Source organism: Alosa alosa, chromosome 2 (genome assembly GCF_017589495.1).
Source record: "Alosa alosa isolate M-15738 ecotype Scorff River chromosome 2, AALO_Geno_1.1, whole genome shotgun sequence".
Lineage (NCBI taxonomy): Eukaryota > Metazoa > Chordata > Actinopteri > Clupeiformes > Clupeidae > Alosa > Alosa alosa.
Genome location: NC_063190.1, coordinates 66,973 through 87,610, shown reverse-complemented (window position 1 = coordinate 87,610; position 20,638 = coordinate 66,973). Strand labels below are relative to the sequence as shown.

Genomic DNA, 20,638 nt, shown 5'->3' with positions numbered 1-20,638 from the left:
GGTGGCACTCTTCCCTGTGGCCAAAAGCCACCAAACAAATATCAATCCCAATGCCCTATTGCAGTGACAGGGACACGGTACTGCAGGAGATGTTTTCCTTTGCATGAATGTTAAATTGAGGTCCTGACTCACCATGGTTGTTAACTCATTGAGTGCCAAAAACGTAATATTACGTTTTTCCTTCCCATGCGTTGAGTGCCAAAAACGTAATATTACATTTTTAGCTTTTTTTTTTTTAATTGCGAAACTAGACACTCTAACACATCTTATATGTGATTTTGGGAACTCTGTGATGACTGGAAATGAAATATATGACGATTGAAAACTCATGAAAAGCACAATCTGGACATTTTATCTGGACATTTTATCATAACTTCGGTTACGCTTTGGGTTGAATCAGTGGCGCATGCACGTCAACTCAAAACCAGGCCATTTTAGGTGGGTCTATCACTGGGTGGCAGTCTCGCCAGGTCTCGCTGATCACTTCCGGAAAGTTTGCAGGCAACACTTCATATTTCATGAAAGGCGTTATACCTCCATTTCTAGAAAAAACAGCGATTTTGATGAAAACTAGCCACTGTTTAGCTTGGGATTTCTCAGGAACAGAGCGTGTAGAAATCTACGGTTTGCCCCACTGAGAGCTTAAAGTCTCACCTTTTAAACGAGCCATTGTATGTGTTCATAGCTATAACACAGAATATGCTGTGGCTGTACAAAAATCATCAACAATGGTCTAGATTGCTGGCACTCTAGGACAAAGCTTCCAAAAACAGCTTGGCATTCAATGAGTTATAAATCCCATGGCACTTATCGCAAAGAGTAGGTGGTTCCCTGATTTGCTGGCTAAATTCCCAACCTGGTTCATTCAATTTGACCTTGTAATCATCCTCCCAGTGTGTAATTGGCTCATTCACTCCATCACTCTCCACCTGAAACTAGTGTGTGGTGAACATTCTGGCACATAATGGCTGTTGTGCATCACTCAGATGGGTGCTACACATTGGTGGTGCTTATAGAGATTCCGCCTCTCCTGTGAAGCACTTTCAGTGTCAAGAAAAGTGCTGTAACTGTAATATGTTGTTGTTACATTAACCCTTCTCACCCCACCCTACCCCTTTTCACTCTTTCACAAAAAAGAAAATGTGTTGACATTTGTAAATCAAAGAATGTCTAGTTTTTGACAACTAGGTACTTTGTTGAAAATACCTATATTTACAGTTAAAACAATGATTAAAAGGTTTAAATGATCTGGAAATGTGACAAACCTGCTTGGACAAGGACCCATGGTTATCTTGCCCCCACGTACAGTATGGATGATGGTAAGATAGGCAAAAAATTCCATAAGAACCACTGTTGGAGAGTTACAGACAAAGTAGACAAAGAGAGTAACATCTTGGGGTCACCAAGAAAGCCTGTCCAGTCATTTAATTACCAATGTAAATGGCAGGAGTTACTGAATGGTACAGTGACTTTGTCTGGAAGTGTGGTCTATTGTCAGATTAAATGAAAATTGTACTCTTTGGCAAACACTTTAGGTGTTTTTGATAGAAGAATGGCTATACTGAAAATAACCCCATACCTAATGAGAATTATGGTAGAGGGGCTCTGCTATTGTGGGGCTGTTTTTATTCCCAAAGGCCCTGGGAACCTAATTAAGGTGCATGGTATCATGAATCATGATCCAAGAAAAATCTCTGTCAAGACACTACAAGCTGGTCATGATTGGATCATTCATCAGGTCAATGATCCAAAACAAACGTCCAGATCAAAACAAATATTGTTTGCTGAACACAAAATCATGCTTCGGACATTGCCATCTCTGTCCCCTGATCTAAACTCCATAGGAAAACAGTGGGGTGAGTCAAAGAGAAGAATGCACAAGTGTGGACCTAGGAATCTGGATGATATGGGGAGATTTTGTAAAGCCGATTGGTCTTGAATCCCTTGCTTTGTATTATCTAACTTTATGGGGTGTCGTAGGAGTTTATTACAAGCTGTTTTATTGGCAAAGGGAGGCTTAACAAGGTATCACAAGCAGGGGTGCCAATAATTGTGAGTGACATATTTTTGTTAAAAATATTTATTATGACTGCCGCTAGCGAAGCGGTCATATAGGGATTGTCAAAGTTTTTTTGTTTTTTTCCCCCGTCATCTACTTCCTGAATTTTTGGTCAACGATACCCGGGACACCGAACCACCGGGGCACATGAAATTTGGTGGGTATGTAGCCCCACTAGACTTTACGGAAAAATTTCGTTTAGGTCCCGGGGGCCCCTCCCCCGTGCTGGGCCCCGAGCTGGGCCCCCGAACCACAAAAAACAGTTTTTCCTAAATAACTACCTGAACCGTGGCACTGAGGATGAAGAATATTTTATGGTATGTTGGTCTCAAGGGCCCACATCAATCTGGCCCATAATCACTCATTTGTGATTTACACCGGTAAAAAATGAAAATGCAATATTATTCTGCTTTAATCGCCCCTATCTTCAGTTAAGATGTTCAGAACTGCCAAATTTTATGTGTATGATTGACCTGGCATTCTCTGGGGGTATGCCAAGTTTCGTAGAATTTCATCCATGGGGGGGTCTAAAACAATTAGGTTATGTGTACATTTAGTGACTGTACACTCATTGGCCTGTAGATGGCGGTGCACACATATACACATGCACACACACACAAGGCACCCACATACTATCGGTATTAGAACGGCCGATACATAATTACAAATTCAGTATGATTAAAAGAAAGCCAAAATAAATATTCATCATCATCATCATGGCTGCATTTCCAGTATTGGCGATAAGTAGTCGTTTGTCCACTAGATGGCGCATCGTTGCAGTGAGACGTAATTTTGTTGGAAGTTAAAAGTGGGTTGGAAAAACAATGGACGCTTCCTACAAGGACTGTAATTTACCGCAGAGAACGTCTAATTAGGATAGGATGATGTTCACATGAAATGTAATTCCCATTTCTTCTTGAAGCCGAAATAAATCTGAGGATGTTTATCGGACATGCATGATTTTTACTGCAGGTATGTTAATCTTATAATATCAATAAGGACCTAGGTAATGTTACCGTTAGCATTGGTTGAGTGATGGAGGCCAATTTGATTGATTGCATTTGTAGAAAACTACAGTGGGCAGTGCTTCGACTTGGCCAGCTTCACTCGCGGTCCGCGCGTGGGATCACGCAGTATCCTTAACTTTAATTTGTATTTTCCCAGTGAGGCGGCTGCAACAACCCAAACAACGGTAGATGGCTCAAGTGAGCAGGGTGTCTCGTAAAAAGAAATGGAGCCTGGAAAACCCTACACAGACTTCACTACAGACTTAGGCAGACTGGTTTAGAAAAAAATTAATAGCCAGAAATATGCCTGCCCTGCCCTAATAAAGAAATATTTGGTTAACTGCTGAGTGAATCCCGTTTGCAGCCGTAGAAAAAGCATGGGACAAATTAAACATTCTGGCTTTCTCCGAGTGCAACGATGATAGACAGACATCATTTGGACAAAATATAGAGCATATTAACCTCCGTTGCTCAGCCAAATGCCTTCCTGTTACGTCCTGTTATCACGGAGTTACAGGCGATAAGCGATTTTTGATGGTCACAAGTTTACTTCATTAGCGGTTTATTTTAGCGGAGTGTTTTTCATTTAAATGACTTCGTGCTTATTCAGTAGAGCATTTAGTGCTCTTCCCAATCAGACATTCACATTGCATGTTTGTTTTGTAATGGATGCAACCGTTAGATAGGCTACGCGTTTGACGGCAATGAGTTGTTAACGGACATGAACCAAGACATATTGCCCAGCAGCAATCTAGGGACTGTTAGTTATTTATTGAAGGGGCCCGGAGGAATTTTGAGTGCTTCAGTCAAAGTTGCATGACCCTCCCTTGCCTGCTAGAAATTGTTCAATGACCCTCCGACAGAATTGTTAAAAAGACATGACCCTCCCCTTGCCAATTTCGTGCATGTATTCGCCAGCGCTGCTTTTGCGCCACAGCCACACACTGTGATAACGTTCTTAAATCAATCTTTCGTGAGCTTGCATGCTACCAGTCCTTCCTTTTCAAATGTGTTGCGCCTGTTTGCACAATTTCACAAATAATCATATGTGATTAATAATATGATGCTAGAAATTGTTCAATGACCCTCCGACAGAATTGTTAAAAAGACATGACCCTCCCTTGCCTGCTAGAAATTGTTCAATGACCCTCCGACAGAATTGTTAAAAAGACATGACCCTCCCTTGCCTGCTAGAAATTGTTCAATGACCCTCCGACAGAATTGTTAAAAAGACATGACCCTCCCTTGCCTGCTAGAAATTGTTCAATGACCCTCCGACAGAATTGTTAAAAAGACATGACCCTCCCTTGCCTGCTAGAAATTGTTCAATGACCCTCCGGTAGAATTGTTAAAAGACATGACCCTCCCTTGCCAAAAGACATGACCCTCCCTTGCCTGCTAGAAATTGTTCAATGACCCTCCGACAGAATTGTTAAAAAGACATGACCCTCCCTTGCCTGCTAGAAATTGTTCAATGACCCTCCGACAGAATTGTTAAAAAGACATGACCCTCCCTTGCCTGCTAGAAATTGTTCAATGACCCTCCGACAGAATTGTTAAAAAGACATGACCCTCCCTTGCCTGCTAGAAATTGTTCAATGACCCTCCGACAGAATTGTTAAAAAGACATGACCCTCCCTTGCCTGCTAGAAATTGTTCAATGACCCTCCGACAGAATTGTTAAAAAGACATGACCCTCCCTTGCCTGCTAGAAATTGTTCAAACCCTCCGACAAAATTGTTAAAAGACATGACCCTCCCTTGCCAATTATGCGCATGTATTCGCCCAGCGCTGCTTTTCGCCACAGCCACTTTACTGTGATAGCGTTCTTAAATCAATCTTCGTGAGCTTGCATGCTACCAGTCCTTCCTTTTCAAATCAAATAATCATATGTGATTAATAATATGACAAATAATCCCTGTGCATGGGGACGAAACAATGCATGCCAACTTTTTCCATGTTTTTCACGTATTTGAACTTTTCCCCGCTGTCTTGCCGCAGAATAGGCTATCCCATATTTCAATACTCTCATAACAACCCTGCCATCGGGCCTGTCTCTGTGTTGCCCTGTTGCTACCCCTTGGCCTTCCAACGAAACAGATGTCTTCAAATCATCGTTTTCCTTGCTTGAATGTCATAAACATACAACTTTATGCAGCAGAATTACGCATAGGCTACTTGGAACATAACACATTTGTCAAAGGACAGATGTATCGTAACACCCCCAATTATCACCACTTTTGTTCAGAAATTCTAAAACAACGATGTTTTTTAACACTTCAAAATAACATTTGCTAAATTAACCTTACATTTTTCAGTAGCCATAGGTGTGTAGATTTGAACAAAATCAGAGTTATAGTGCTTTACGTACCATGGACCGGTTTGATTCCCTTTTTTTTTTTTCACGGACCGTGGGCTTGGGGGTTCGGGGGTTCCATGTTCCATATGCGTTACTATGTGTTACTATGTGTTACATAACTTGAAGAAGTGAAAATTGAACAATATGAACTATGAAAATTGAACAACTTGAAGCTACATCTATCAAGTGTGAACATGCTTAACAAAATATGGGAACAAAACATGGGAACTAAACGTGCATAACGAATATAATCAGTGGGAGTCCTGTGCTTGTTTCCCTGCAACAAGACAGTGACACCCTCAGTGTGTTTGAAATGTCCAGTCGATTGCGCAATTTGGTCTTAGTTGCAGTCATTGCAGAAAGCAGCGGCCTCGCATAGATACGTGGTGGGAAATGGTAGCAGCGTTTTCAGCTTTTACGGCTATCTCGGGATATTCTGCTTTGGTTTTGATCCAAAAACCCACCAGAGAGGTTTCCTCATACACACTCTTAAGACCACCGTCATTTGCAATTTCGATCAACTGCTCTTCCTCCTGCGCTGACATGTTAGGACTATTCGGGATAGGCTATTGACAAATGGGTTGCGGACCCACTCATTGGTTTGCCGTGGATCTTTGGAGGATGGGAAGTAGCCTAATGCTCAAACTCATTTGAAAGCGCAACAAGGTGATTGCGCACCAGCTGCGAGAGAAAGGGCCCTGCCTCAGTCTCTCCCAAACCCCCACTACTGTTTGGAACATATCAAATACACCCCGTCCCCATTAGGTCCCCACAAATCAAGCTTGGCTTTAAATGCAGCGACTTTATCTGCCAGTTTAAAGACAGTCGTCATTCTCCCCTGGGTGACAGGTTGAGGTCATTAAGCAACCCGAATATGCCACATAGGTAAGCGAGTTTTGACACCCAGTCCTCATCACTAAAATGTGCAGCTAACTGTGACTTTTTTTCTGTAAGAAATCTCTGCAGCGGCTCTCGCAACTTAAACACCCTGGCCAGTGTCTGCTAAAGATGCTTGTTTTTTGTTGCTCATTCTAGCAGTTTAGCTAACTTCGTGTGACACCGTTCGCCAAGAACTGATCAAGTGAAGTGAGCTGACCTGAGGCTGCGCAGCGCTGAAGGCAATATGTAAAGTGTTGAAGGCGGGACAGACGTAAGAAAATAGACCTTGCAAAATGCAAACATGCGTGCAATCAAACAACTGCATATAGGCCTATCCCATGTAAAAACGTGACATTATTGCGAATTAAATTGAGTTTAGTTTGCATGCATTTTTTTTAAACTCATGTCGTAGGCTAGGGCCCGGTTAGGAATGTACGGGCTGCGGCCCGGTGGTTGGGGACCGCTGCCTTAGATGGCAGGAAAAATCTTCAGCCTATTAACTGACCACCCGATTCACTTTACATGGGGGGGAAGGGGGGCCATCAGACATTTGTGACTAGAGAATCCGGCCCTGCCCCCAACAAATCACACCTTCCCACCTCTGACAGCTTAAAAGAACTCACAGACCTATTCACAAACCTGTGGCATTTTGCCGTGTTTTGAAATCCTATGCAGCTACAGGAGCTTTCAATCGTGAGGAAGCAATTTTGCATTGTAGGCATAACTAACATGCAATAACGCCACCAACAACAACCAAAACTAGGCTAGTCATTGTCAACAAGTAAATTAAATGTAACATTATTGTGAATCAAATTAAAATGTTCTCTTTTGCAAACGTAGGCACAGTAACAGAATAATTTAATAATGTTACAAAGATACTACATCAATCCGTATGTTTCATTAGGCTACTAGGCTATTTGTTTTGCCTTATTCTTGATTCATTTAGGCTAGGCCTTTTTATTCAGGGGCCGTATTCACAAAGAATTTTAAGGCTAAAAGTAGCTCCTAACTGGCGAATTTAGGAGCAACTCCTATATATAATGGGCTTGTCACTCCTAACTTTAAGACTCCTAATTTTTTTCACAAAAAGTAATTCATGAAGCATTTTAGACCTGAAAGTAGGACCTAAAAGTCTGGGACAGCTTAAAAGAAGTCGAGAGGACTCCTAACTCACTAAGACCTATTCATAAACAGCTTTTTGTGGCATTTTACGTTGCGATGTTTTGAAAAGCGCTATGCGGCAACAGGAGCTTCCAATCGCGAGGGAACAATTTTGCATTCATAAAAGGAATGCAATAACGCCACCAACAACAACCAAAACTACTCATTGTTAACATGTCAATTAAATGTAACATTTCATTGTCAATCAAATTAAAATTATCTCTTTGCAAACGTAGCCTAGGCATATGGTGACAGATTAATTTAATAATGTTGCAAAGGTAGGCTACTGCATCAATCCATAGGCCTATGTTTCATTAGGCTACTAGGCTATTTGTTTTGCCTTACTCTATTTATTTAGGCCTAGGGTTAGGCCTTTTTATTCAGTTATTAATCATCTTCCGTCCTTCTCACTACTTGTGTAGCGCACGCATTCTCCGACCTGTCACCTGCCACTCATCATCGGAAGGGAGGTGTTTGGAATCATTCCCGCGTTACAATCGTCAGCCAATCAAGGTGGTCACTTCAGTCAAGCTCGTGCATGAGTAATGACGTCATCTATAGCAACGAAGACTCACTCCTAGTTTAGGAGTTGTCTGAAAGGCTTTGTGAATAACTTTTAAGAGAAAACTCCAAGCTAAAATCTTTTAGTGCGATTTAGCAGTAGCCTACTCCTAGTGGTAAGATAAAAGCCTTTGTGAATAGCCTAGGGCTCCAGTTATTCATCATCTTCCGTCCTTGTGTAGCGCACGCATTCTGAGACCTGTCACCTGTCACTCATCATCGTAAGGGAGGTGTTTGGAATCATGCCCGCGTTACAATCATCAGCCAATCAAGATGGTCACGCTTGCCCATTTACCCAAATTAATGGTCGAATATTACTGATGATCATTGTTATTTAAGAATATGCAGTGAGCGTAGGGCACCAAAAACATCTTGCTCGTAAAAAAGCATCATACCGCACATTGTGGCGGGTCTGTTATTTACTGTAGGCTGCACAAACCACAGGGCAAGCCTGCATTCGAGGCCTTCTGTTGAAGAATTTTATATAAAGCCTGCGCTAACAGTAATCCTCCTGCCCCTGATAGGCCTACCACAGCTGTGGATATGTGTGGAATGTTCAAGTAATAACACATTATGTCTCAATTGTCCCCCGCTGACCACCTCACACATTTCTCTAGATTTTGCAACGAATTTACATGACACAATGCCATAAAATATGCCAGTTTTAGGACACAGAATAATGTTTGTAATGATACCAGTTAGGCCTACGTTTAACAGTAACAAGTGTAATGAGCTATTTATTGTCGAAGGTGCATGGTCAAGTGAAATTCTTACTTTGGAAAACAAACATTTGCCGATATCATCGCCGATCATCAGAATATTGCTCTGGACTGCAGGTAACTTGTTAAGCCAGTGGTTCTCAAACTTGTATTTAATTCCCCACTTTGATCAAGGGGCATGACTGATGATAGTGGATATAACGTGTTATCCCGAGGCCTTTGCCAGTCAGCATCTTCGACGGTAGTCTATTAAAAATATAAGTTTTCGATGTCCCAAACGGAGAGACATGGGCTACTTTATTGTTTTTAACGATCTCTATGCTACTCACAAAAATGTAGGCATGGGGACATGATGAAGTAGGCTATCCAACTGTCGTGTTTTAAATTATTGTGATTACGAGCCAGTGGTTTTCAAACATGCGTGACTCGGACATCTAACTAAATGCAACAGGCTCATATCGTCCTCGCATTCGCAAAATGAGGACCAGTGTTTTGTCAAATTGCAAATAGCTATTCGTTTTAACGAATTTTTATGATGGTATGCTTTTTGTATAGGCTACTATCTTAATCTTGGAATATCGGGAGGGAAGTGGCGCGTCTGCAGTCAGCCAAATATGAATGTAATTCTGCGGCATAAAGCCGATGTATTTGTTTATTGTAGGCCTACAGAAAAATAAAAATGACATGTCAAGCAGTCAAGAAGGGTTAGTTACAGAGTTAGTTACAAGAGTTAGTTACAGTTTTGTCATAACTCCCTGATGCATTTTTGCATTTAGAATAGCCAGAGCGTGGATATCTCAATCGGAAAATTAAACAATATTGGGTGCCTATGGACTAGGCTGGGTGAACCCAGCCTGATCTGCCCGCTATTTAGTTTTTGATTTCTTAAAAGATTGAGCTTGGTCTGGTGAAAGCCAGACTAGCCATGGACCTCAGTTACACAATGCAAGGGAACATGAATCAGCCTATATTTGCACAAACAATAACGGACAACAGCTCTTCAACTTTGGCCCGTTAAAATGTGTATGAACAGTCTAGCGACGCATTTCATCAAGGCCCATTTGGACATGTCAGTTATTTGCACCACTGGTTAGATGTAAAACAGCATTTCGTTTCAGACTACTGTTACTTAATTTGTGCATTAACAATAACGTTTCAGACTACTGTTACTTAATTTGTGCATTGACAATAAAGATGACTAAAATCTTATGTAGAAGAAGAAACATTCACAAAAAATCCATCCATCCAAAAATGACCTTTGTTTTTGATAGCTGTTGAAAACGGCATGGAACTGACAGAGATGTTTTTGTTTATTTATTTATTTATAAATAAATAAATAAATAAAAAATTATGCTGATACCTTTTGCTTTTCCCAAATACAATGTAGCCTACAGGTGTAAGTGACCTTTCATCAATCCAGTTGCAATGGATGAACTGTGATGAACTGCCCTACTTGTGATTGTTTAGAGATTTTAAAGGTTTTATAACAGTGCTACATCTTCTTTGGCTATTCTACAATCTATTCACCTTTTCAGGACCAGTAGGCTACTTTCTGTGCAGCCGCACACACACACTCAGGCATGCCAAACAAGCATACACAAAGTTATTGTACACACACGAACGGCCATAAACTAAGCTTTCCAAAGATATGTATATCGAGGGTATTGCAAAAAGTATCACTAAGATAACCGCATCCACAGTTGGCATGGTTCTCCTGTCACGATACGCCAGAAGGGGGGAAAATCACCTTAAGTAAATTGTCGCGTGGATAGTGTGAGGGCACAGCTATGATTAGCCTTACGGTAGCGTGACTTTGAAGCGGATGACTGACTATGCAGTTTCAACCATAGTTTCAACCGTGCAATGAGTCTTTTTCTGCCACCTAGTTAATACCTGGGACGGTCATAAGGTGTCACTATAGAATATAATTAATGTATTTCGGGGGAAGTAAGGGGAGAGGAAGTTCTGTGTACACAGATTGTGTATAGCCTAGCCTGCTTTTAAAATGTGCTAGCCTACTTCTCCTGGTCCCTAAAATGACGCCAGGATATTTCTAAAAGTTTCTGCTGTGCCCTGAAAGGCAAGTCTTTCACATTCATATTCGGTTACATCTGCCACGAACGATATAGAGCTGACACATTGGGTAATGAGTAGCCTAATGAGTAAATTAGCCCTACCGTAAAACCTTATAGCGGCGTGGACAAAGGGAATGACTGCTAATGTGTTGAATCTTCACCTAAATAAAGTAACGGTTTAACAGTCGAAATGTAAGTTTATCCGTGAAATTTGTTCACAATATGAAAGTGTAGACTGTATACTGTCGAATTATACGAAAACGTGAAATTCGACATTTTAACCTGTATGTTTGTTTATCGTGGATTTTCTCAAAATAGCACCTTGCGCAAAACGACTGGTTTCGTCTTGCAGGGTCACATATACACAAAAACAACCACACACTCTGCACACACTCAATTACAAATACAAAAAAGGAACAGAGTAGGAAATGAACACAATTTGACAAACATGACTTATTTTTGTGGTAAAAATGTGCTGGACTGGGCGGCGGTCATATTGTTTACCGCTCTGCGGTACATCTAGTTTATTGAAAGGACTTACGTGTTACGTTTTATATTTTATTATGATCACTCACATTACCATGGGTTTACTGTGTAGGTAATGTTATGGTTAACTTAAAATGCCCACCATGAGTTAGACTGGAGAGATGTTAGAAAACCTTTAAGCGGTTTTGTACAGCTCATCGAGTCACTGTACAAGTACATTTTTTTACATTTACATCTATAATTTAGATATACTTATGGGGTGGGTGCAATTGCATTTTTTAAAGAATCTTGGTTTTGTACAGAAATTTTAATATAAAGTGACACATACACGTAAAAAGGTGAAAAAAGGTCAACTTTCATATATTTAGCAGGCCTGGAAGGTCTGGAATTTGATTTAATATATATTGCTGTAATGGTAGGATAACTACATAGTTTACACTGTGTTATAAATATTGTGCATTCATCAATGCATTTATTCACTTTCAATTATGCAAAGTCGTGGCTCTGTCTTTCAATATTAAACAATATTCAATGCATTCTAATCAATTGTCAATCACTTCTGGGAACTTTTTGAAGTTTACATGAACCATGTGACCTTAACAAATTTGGAACACCCACTGTCGCAACTCTTTCTCTTTTGGCACAGGATTCTAATTGCTTAATGATCCTATTGTGATGTCATAATGGTCAATGCTAAGTCTATGGGTAAACTTTTTAGTTTAAAAAGTATAAAATTTACAAAGAGAAAATAGATAGCAGCTATGTCCTTAAGACGACCTACGTTACAAAGTTTTAGTTCTAAGTTAAATAGTTCAAGTTTAATAGCGCGCAGAAAAAGTGCATTTTCATACACTTTAATAACAATAACAAGAAGCCTAGGAAGAACAGTACAGTGCATTTTCATGCACTGTAATAACTACACACAATTCATCATTCAGTATTAGGAAGTGGTTTATAATGGAAATATTACTTCAAGTATTAAAAATTAGGTAAGACTTTATTTGAAGGGGTCTACACAAGGGTGACATATTTATGACATATTTTAGATATAGGCTGAGTAAATGATGAACAAAGCATTTAGTAATAATTTTCAACTGGTTTATAATGGCAAATTTATTTAATGTATAAATGGTTGTTGCATCATTTATTAAGTATAAAACATCTATTAACAAACATTTATTTTTATTTTTTAGGCTTATTTACTATGAACAAACCATGTATAACTGTGTACAAATGATTTACTGATGAGAAATAATGTATAAGCAATACTTTACAAATGATGAACAAACCATTTATTAGTTTACAAATGCTTAATAAATTATGAATTGTGCGTAGTTATTATAAAGTGTTACCGAACTATGTTTTTTGTGATAATTGTAATATCACCAGCTACAATGAATTGTCTTTTCACTGAGTGCAACAAAAAGTCTGACTGAACACACTTGTGTGAATGAATTTGTCAACAACAATTTGGTACTTGTTCAGAAAGTTGCAGGAAGCAGAGCAGAGAAATTCACAGATGGAGAGCGAGATGAAGAGGCTACATGAGGAGATCCAGGCTTTGAGGACTCACAAAGAACGAGGTGAGCAATATCCTGTCCATCGATCTTTAATCCTTTATTCTAAGGGCTCAGAAACAAGGAAATGATTATTACTGGAGGACAATGAATCTTTGGTCTCTGAGATTTCAAACATTGATACATACAGTAAGATAGTAAGGCTCTTGAACAATTCAGTGTCATTCACTGACTGACCCTCTTCATAAGTTATGTCAGGATATCCCCTTAGATGGACGCATCCAAATTCACACCCATTATTCTCTGTTGAATTATTCACAAAGCAAACGGTGCTAGGTACTAGTTGCTGTGATAAGCGGTTTGTGATAACTGTGAATTTACATTACATTGAACCATACTTACAATCTTCATACAGCTCTGTGTCCATCTCCACAGTCGTTGGTCTCTCTGGAATATCTCAGTTTCATGTGCTCACGTGAAAGTTTCATGAGCGCACATGAAAGTTTCATGTGAAAAGGTTTTGCGTGCGCACACGAAACTTTCATGTGCTCACGTGAAACTTTCATGTGTACACATGAAAGTTTCACGTGCGCACATGAAAGTTTCACGTGAGCACATGAAAGTTTCAGGTGAGCACATGAAAGTTTCACGTGAGCACATGAAACTAAACTTTAGATTTTTTTTTGCTCATGTCCCCTTAGGGGCTCCGTACATTGTAGACTATGTGTTAAACTTTACTAAACAGTATAGAAGTAAGCCCCCTCTCCTTGCCCCGCTCTCTCTCGCTCTCCCTCCCTCTCCCGCTCAATGGACACGCACGACCCGGCCAACACAATCCAAATAAAACATTCACAATCGTGAAAGCAAGGACACATACTGTAAAAGACGACTAGCTAAATTACTTTTAAATCCGCTTAGCATCGTTAGCATGCTGCACATATTTGTTTAAAACACTTACATTCAAGTTGACTGATCATCTCAATACCAATGTTTCCCAAAAGGGCCTGTCCCAAGGAGAACAAGTATTACCTTGAAACTTAAAAACACATGGGGAAACTGAACAGTCCAATCAGTAGACTATGATAAGCTAGCCAACTAAGTATAGTCTTTTGATCCTGTGAGGGAAATTTTGTCTCTGCATTTATCCCAATCTGTGAATTAGTGAAACACACTCAACACACCGTGAACACACAGTGAGGTGAAGCACACACTAATCCCAACGCAGTGAGCTGCCTGCTCAGGGCACAATATAAAAAAAGGCCCCCCCTCCCCCTGACCACAATGCACGCGTGCATGTGACGTGCGCGTGCAGCCAGCGCGTCTCTATTTGCTGTCGCTGTGCAGGCTGCATGGTGCACAATTTCACACAATGACAATGTAGTACATTATGTCATATATTATAACTCGTTGACAGTATTTTGTGAGAGGTGGTGCTGATCATATTATGGGGGGTTTGGCGGTGTCCCCCCCGGGAAAATTTTGAAAGTCTGGCTGTTAAATACACCCTTTTAACGCAGTTTGGAAGGGGCATACAAACTTTCACAGAGCAAGCAGGGCCCGTTTTCTATCTGACTCAGGTGACATGAACATTGGCTACCTGCATGATAAGGTTTTCACTTTACTGCTGCTTGACACTACCTTGCATGGACACATACAGTATTTCACATTAACAGTGGAGATGTTAGCAAAACTATAGCGTTTGGTAAGACTGTACAGTTATCTGGTTCTGTTGTTTTTTTTTTTTTTTTTTTAATCTGAGGGCCCCCATTGGCTCAGGGCCCCTGTGCACGTGCACACTTGGCGCAAGCCATGATCCGTCCCTGTGCCTGCTACAACAGCGGCGCTCGGGGAGCAGTGAGGGGTTAGACTTAGGGTTATTACTATTATTATGACCACTGCGCAGCGAAGCTGTGAAGCTAGGTTTAGTCAGAGTTTTTTCTTTCGTTTTTTTTTGCCTGTGTCATTTTCTGTCAAAGATTCCCGGGACACTGAAAGACTGGGGTGCATGAAACTTGGTGGGCATGAAGCCCCACAAGAATAGCATAGAATCATTGTTTTTCGTTTAGATCCGTCGCCTCCCCGCCGGACTGGACCCCTGGAAAGGAGGGTAGGGCGGACACAGTTTTCTGTGAATATCTTGAGAACCGTAGGACCTAGGAGGACCACCTTTTTTTTGTATGTTGGTCTTAAAGGGCCATGTCAACCCATCCCATGGGTGGAAGTGTAGGATCATTATGACACCCTCTGAATGCATGGCAAGTTTCGTGGACTTTTGTTCATGCAGGGCCATACAGTAAATTAATTTATGTGTACATTTAATGACTGTACACCAACAGAGATTTCTGTGACTATCTTGAGAACCGTAGGGCCTAGGATGACCAATTTCTTGCATATGTTTGCCTCCAGGGGCCATGTTAACCCATTCCATATGCACACATGTGCATAAACAGATACAAACGCACACACATACATTCAGACATATGTACGCATGCATGCACATGCATACACACAGGCACACACACAAGCACATACACACACAGTAGACATATGTACACATGCATACACATGCACACACACAGATGCACACACAGGCACGCACACAAGCACATGCACACACACACACACACACACACACACACACACACACACACACACATAAACATAAACACGTACACGCACACATGCACACAATTCAAGAATTTCTCAGAATTATGAACAGGCAAGATGGGGGTGGGGTTGTATAAAATGTATTTTACATGTGAAATCTATGAACTAATCATGTTTTGGTACTTGTTGTCTAGCAGATACCAGTGAGAATTGAGTGTGTATAATGCAATTCAGTGAGACAGTTAGAATCATGTATGCCTTTCACCTTTTGTTTTCAACCAGCAGCCAGACCAGCAGATACCCTGACTTTGCTGAATTACTGAAGCTAAGCAGGCTTAGTTATTACTTGGATAAGAGACCTCCTTGGAAGAGTAGGTTCCTGCTGGAAGTGGTGGTGTTGGTGGCTGGCCAGTAGGTGGCACTCTTCCCTGTGGCCAAAAACCACCAAACAAATATCTATCCCAATGTCCTATTGCAGTGACAGGGACACTGTACTGCATGAGATGTTTTCCTTTGCATGAACGTTAAATTGAGGTCCTGACTCACCATGGTTGTTAAAGATCCCATGGCACTTATCGCAAAGAGTAGGTGGTTTCCTGCTTTGCTGGCTAAATTCCCAACCTGGTTCATTCCATTTGGCCTTGTAATCATCCTCCCAGTGTGTAATTGGTTCATTCACTCCTTCACTCTCCACCTGAAACTAGTGTGTGGTGAACATTCTGACACATAATGGCTGTTGTGCATCACTTAGATGGGTGCTACACATTGGTGGTGGTTAGTGAGATTCCGCCTCTCCTGTGAACAGTGTTTGGAATAACGCCGTTTAAAAGAACGGTGTTAGGTAATGACATTATTTTTTCAGTAACGGGGTAATCTAACTAATTACTTTTCCCGTTGTTACAACGCCGTTACCGTTACTGGACGTTAAATGCGGTGCGTTACTATGCATTGATTGAATAAACTGTGTAATCCGAACGCACCCCTGGCTCACAGCTAGTGAGGAGGTGGGTTAATAATGACGTAAGCGATTATGATTGGCTAAGGCAGAGTCATGTTTCATGGTGGCCAATCAGAGCCAGTGTTTTTACACACTTGCCAGCACACGTGCCACACACACACACACACGCAGCAGCTAAAATAGAGATTCAAATAAACAGCAGAGGTCTAGAGCAATCCGATGAAAAGTTGGCATTTTCAAGGTGGAGATATAAGCACTACTTCAAATTCATTGTGGTCAAAGGCAAGAACGTGCATGTAATGTGTACATTATGTCCAGGAACGAAGACTTTGTCGATGTAAGCAACTCTAATTTAATGAAGCATCTCACACACGCATCTAAAGCTAGTGGCCAAAAACACTGATACCTCCACCACAGATGATAGCTCGCCATCCACTAGCAAAGAAGGACTCGGAGCAAAGTCCTCCAAGCAGCAAAAGCTTTATCTTTCTGCCTCACAACAAAAACCTATGACACACAGGCTGAAATCAAATGTCATGTGCAATATCTTGAATTTCCCCTTTGGGATCAATAAAGTATCTATCTATCTATCTAATAAATATCGAAAGTTATGTAGCCTACAAACACCAAACAACTGGCTGCTCAAAACTGCTAAAAATAAATCCAAATTCTTTGACATTAACAAGTAGTGAGTAACTATAACTAATTAATTTTTTAAAGTAACGTTCCCAACACTGCCTGTGAAGCACTTTGAGTGTCAAGAAAAGTGCTATAACTGTAATAGCCTATGTACTATATGTTGTTGTTATTACATTATACATTACATTATATAGATATATGGGTCATTCTATAATTCAGGGTATTTCCCATCTCCATGATAAAGATTTTGTTATTATCAAAAAAATAAATCTTTATGCAATCAATTTTGAACAATTATGCTAATAAAACACCCTTTCACCAATAACAATCAATGCTTTATATTTATTTTAGACTCAATTTATCCACAAAATATTAACTAAATTACTTCTACTCCCCATATTATTGACTGTCTCCGACTAGAGTCATGCATTCAACTTGACTAAACATGATGTTATCAAATCTAACAAAATCTATTTTTGGAGATAAATTTACTAACTCTTACAGTGGGCATCGTTTTCAAATGGCCACTTCAGTCGCACATTACGAGGCGTGAAGCTGCGTGAAGCTTTAGTACCACTTTTAGCCACTGTGCGTCGCTCTGCCACTGTACATCGCTCTGCCTGCCGCCCCTTCTGAAAAAGCTTGATTTACCTCGATTTAGGCTACTTGGGTATGGCTTAAGGCTTGACTACACGGTGGTAACGAAAATCAAAATCGAAATTTGCTGTCTACATTATTGTCAGTGTTGGGGTAACGCAACTACGCAAATCAAAACAGTGGTGTGATAATTGAGCCAGTAAAGAAATAGCTGTTCAGAATTAATCTGTAGCCTTGGGTAGGCTTCTGCGACGTTTTTAACAGGCTACGCTATAGAGGCTTAGACAACTACAGTATGACCCACGTTTTGATTTCGTAAATTAATTTGCCCTACTTCTTGACTGCAATGTAGTCAATTGACGGTTTGACATGTCATTTTTATTTTTTCTGTACAATAAACAAATACATCTGCTTTATGCCGCAGAATTACATTCATATTTGGAACTTACATAGTCCAATGCATCGTTACACTACGTTAGTGTTTCCCAAAACCATAGTAGCAACGAACGTTCGCAACCACTATTGTAAAGTTGTGTAGTTACAACTACACCTCTCGACCTGTGGTAGAATGCTAGTAGAAGCATAGTTCCAGGGATCTTCATGTCAAAGACGTCACTGACGCCAGTTATTTGTTTGCAAATTAATAATTATAAATATATTTCAGTTTCTAATTGATATTTACACTTCTAACCACCATACATCCATATTTTAAAATGCCCAAGGCAGAAAATACATAAATTAAAAGTCAATTTGCAGCCATGTGCACGTAAGTAAAAGTCACACACCTGCAGATAATAATAAGGTGGTGCACACTTTTTGACGAGTCAGCTGAGAATATGTAGCCTTTGATTTTCATGGAGGGGGGGGGGGTCCTTGCTAGTTTACGCAAACCAAGCCAAGAAGGCTGATTCTGATTTTAATAGTATGATCTGCACAAAAGATAAACTTAGGTAAACAACGATGTCAAAATTGTTGTCAAAATCTTAACCCAGATTCGAACTCTTGGACAGGGGACTGGTAACTGCTGTGCAACGGCGGCTGTCATCTGCCGGCCTCAGCGCAATGCGCCACAGAAGTGTGTGCAGGTGCCCGTTCACGTGCTACTAAACGTCATTAACTACCTTAGTCCAGACTACTGAAGTTTGGAAACTATCATGGTCGAAACTTACAGTACTATGTAAGTACGACAGTTTTGGGAAACAGTCGTAACTTACATGTTGGTTAGTTGAACGATGCATCCTGTTAGTAAAAAGCTAACCATCGTAGTTGTACGGGACACGCACCCCAGATCAGCTTGTAGGCCATTAGCAATCTGTTTATTTTATTTTATGAAGCCTACACAGTAGATCACATGCCACATTTTCACTTTCAATAGACAGATGCAATAGCCATTGGTCAAGTATTGAGTATAAAGCAATTAAGAATGTACCCTATACAAAAAGTACTTCATACTAACATAAAAATTTGTTAAAACGAATAGCATTTTGCAACTTGACAAAACACTGGATTAAATATCGTAGGCACAGGAGGAAACTTGTACATCCATTGGTCCGTGGGGAGATCACATGCCAGTTGCCTCTCCCATCAGTGCTATGACTCGTTCGGCTGTGAGCTTGTTTCACCAAAAAAAATTGCAGATATCAATACGTCTTTGTTCATGGGTTTGGCCTCACAGCAGAGGCTTAGACAACTATGACCCACGTTTTGTTTTCGTAATTTGCCCTATACTTATTGACTGCAATGTAGTCAATTGACTGCTTGACAGGTTATTTTTATTTTTCTGTACAATAAACAAATACATCTGCTTTATGCCGCAGAATTACGCACTTGGCCAGCCTATAGAACGGGCACATTTTGAGAGAATAGAGAATATGCATACACAAGAATCTGTAGGCTATTTGTGGCTGGTTACCAGCAAACAATGTTTAATGCATTAACTCAAGACGTCAAACATTTTCTAAACAATACAAACAGAAAGGATGCAGCAGGCAGCAAATGTAGAAGAGTCATTTCCAGTGGAGGAACAAAATGCTGAATGAAGCCCAAAGATATGAAGGCATATCTGGCAAGTTGTTATTTTTTGAAGACATAATTGGTTGGGTAGGAGGATTACTGTTAGCGCAGGATTTATATAAAATTCTTCAACAGAAGGCCTGCCTCGAATGCAGGCTTGCCCAAAAAAAAGGCCTGTGGTTTGCGCAGCCTACAGTAAGTAGGTCTTAGTGAGTTAGGAGTCCTCTAGACTTTTTTTAAGCTGTCTCAGAGGTGGAAAGTTGCGTTCGTTGGGGGCAGGGCCGGATTAACAATTCATAGACCCTTGGGAACAAATGTGTGATGGCCCCCCCTGCCCCCCAGCCAATGTGAATCGGGCGGTCAGTTAATAGGCCCATTTAAGGCACGAGCGCATCTGTGAGGCCAAGCCTCACCAAGTAGCCCGTTTGTTTACAACTAACATTACATTTAATTAAACTGCTTATAGGCTATGCCGAAATAGTTTCAACATTTTGAATATCAGTGTCGGGTGAATTAGGAAATGCCTTATGGCTGAAAGCTGCTTGGGATCCCCCTGTCAAGCAATAACCATACAAAAGTTAAAACAGATGACATGATGCGTCACTGACATAATGCTAAAATAATATAGCCTAGATATTCCAATATATTGAATACATGTGTTTATTTTAGAGGGATATTCGAACGTCATTTTTGAGCAATTTTGACAGCCCTAGTCCACTGTAGGCTACGCCAATCGTCTATTAACACCTTCCACCTAACCCCGGTGAGTGGGGGTCGCTATAATGCGTGTGAAATAGCACCATTGAATAGCCTATGCGAAATAGCCTTAAAATCGTTCTGGTGTTGTGTGCCTTCTGGTTTCTCCACCTACTGGTTTCCTTGCGTGTGCATGCGCTGCAGCAGTTGTCAGACATTCACAAACAAGTTGTATTAGGCGGTTTGAAGTCGCTTTTCATAGAGCCATGAGCGCTCGGCTACATTACAGCCACTCGGACAAAAGA

General features: G+C 40.6%; 1 protein-coding gene across 5 annotated transcripts in view; it reads left to right on the top strand.

The window, feature by feature from the left end:
- The window catches only part of LOC125291179 (myotonin-protein kinase), a 164,637-nt gene that overhangs the window by 131,859 nt on the left and 12,140 nt on the right, over positions 1-20,638 (top strand). For all 5 annotated transcript variants that reach the window (XM_048237789.1, XM_048237788.1, XM_048237787.1 and 2 more), the window contains exon 12: positions 12,792-12,889. In XM_048237789.1, the coding sequence (XP_048093746.1) occupies positions 12,792-12,889 (98 nt within the window). The remainder of the gene's footprint in view (positions 1-12,791; positions 12,890-20,638) is intronic.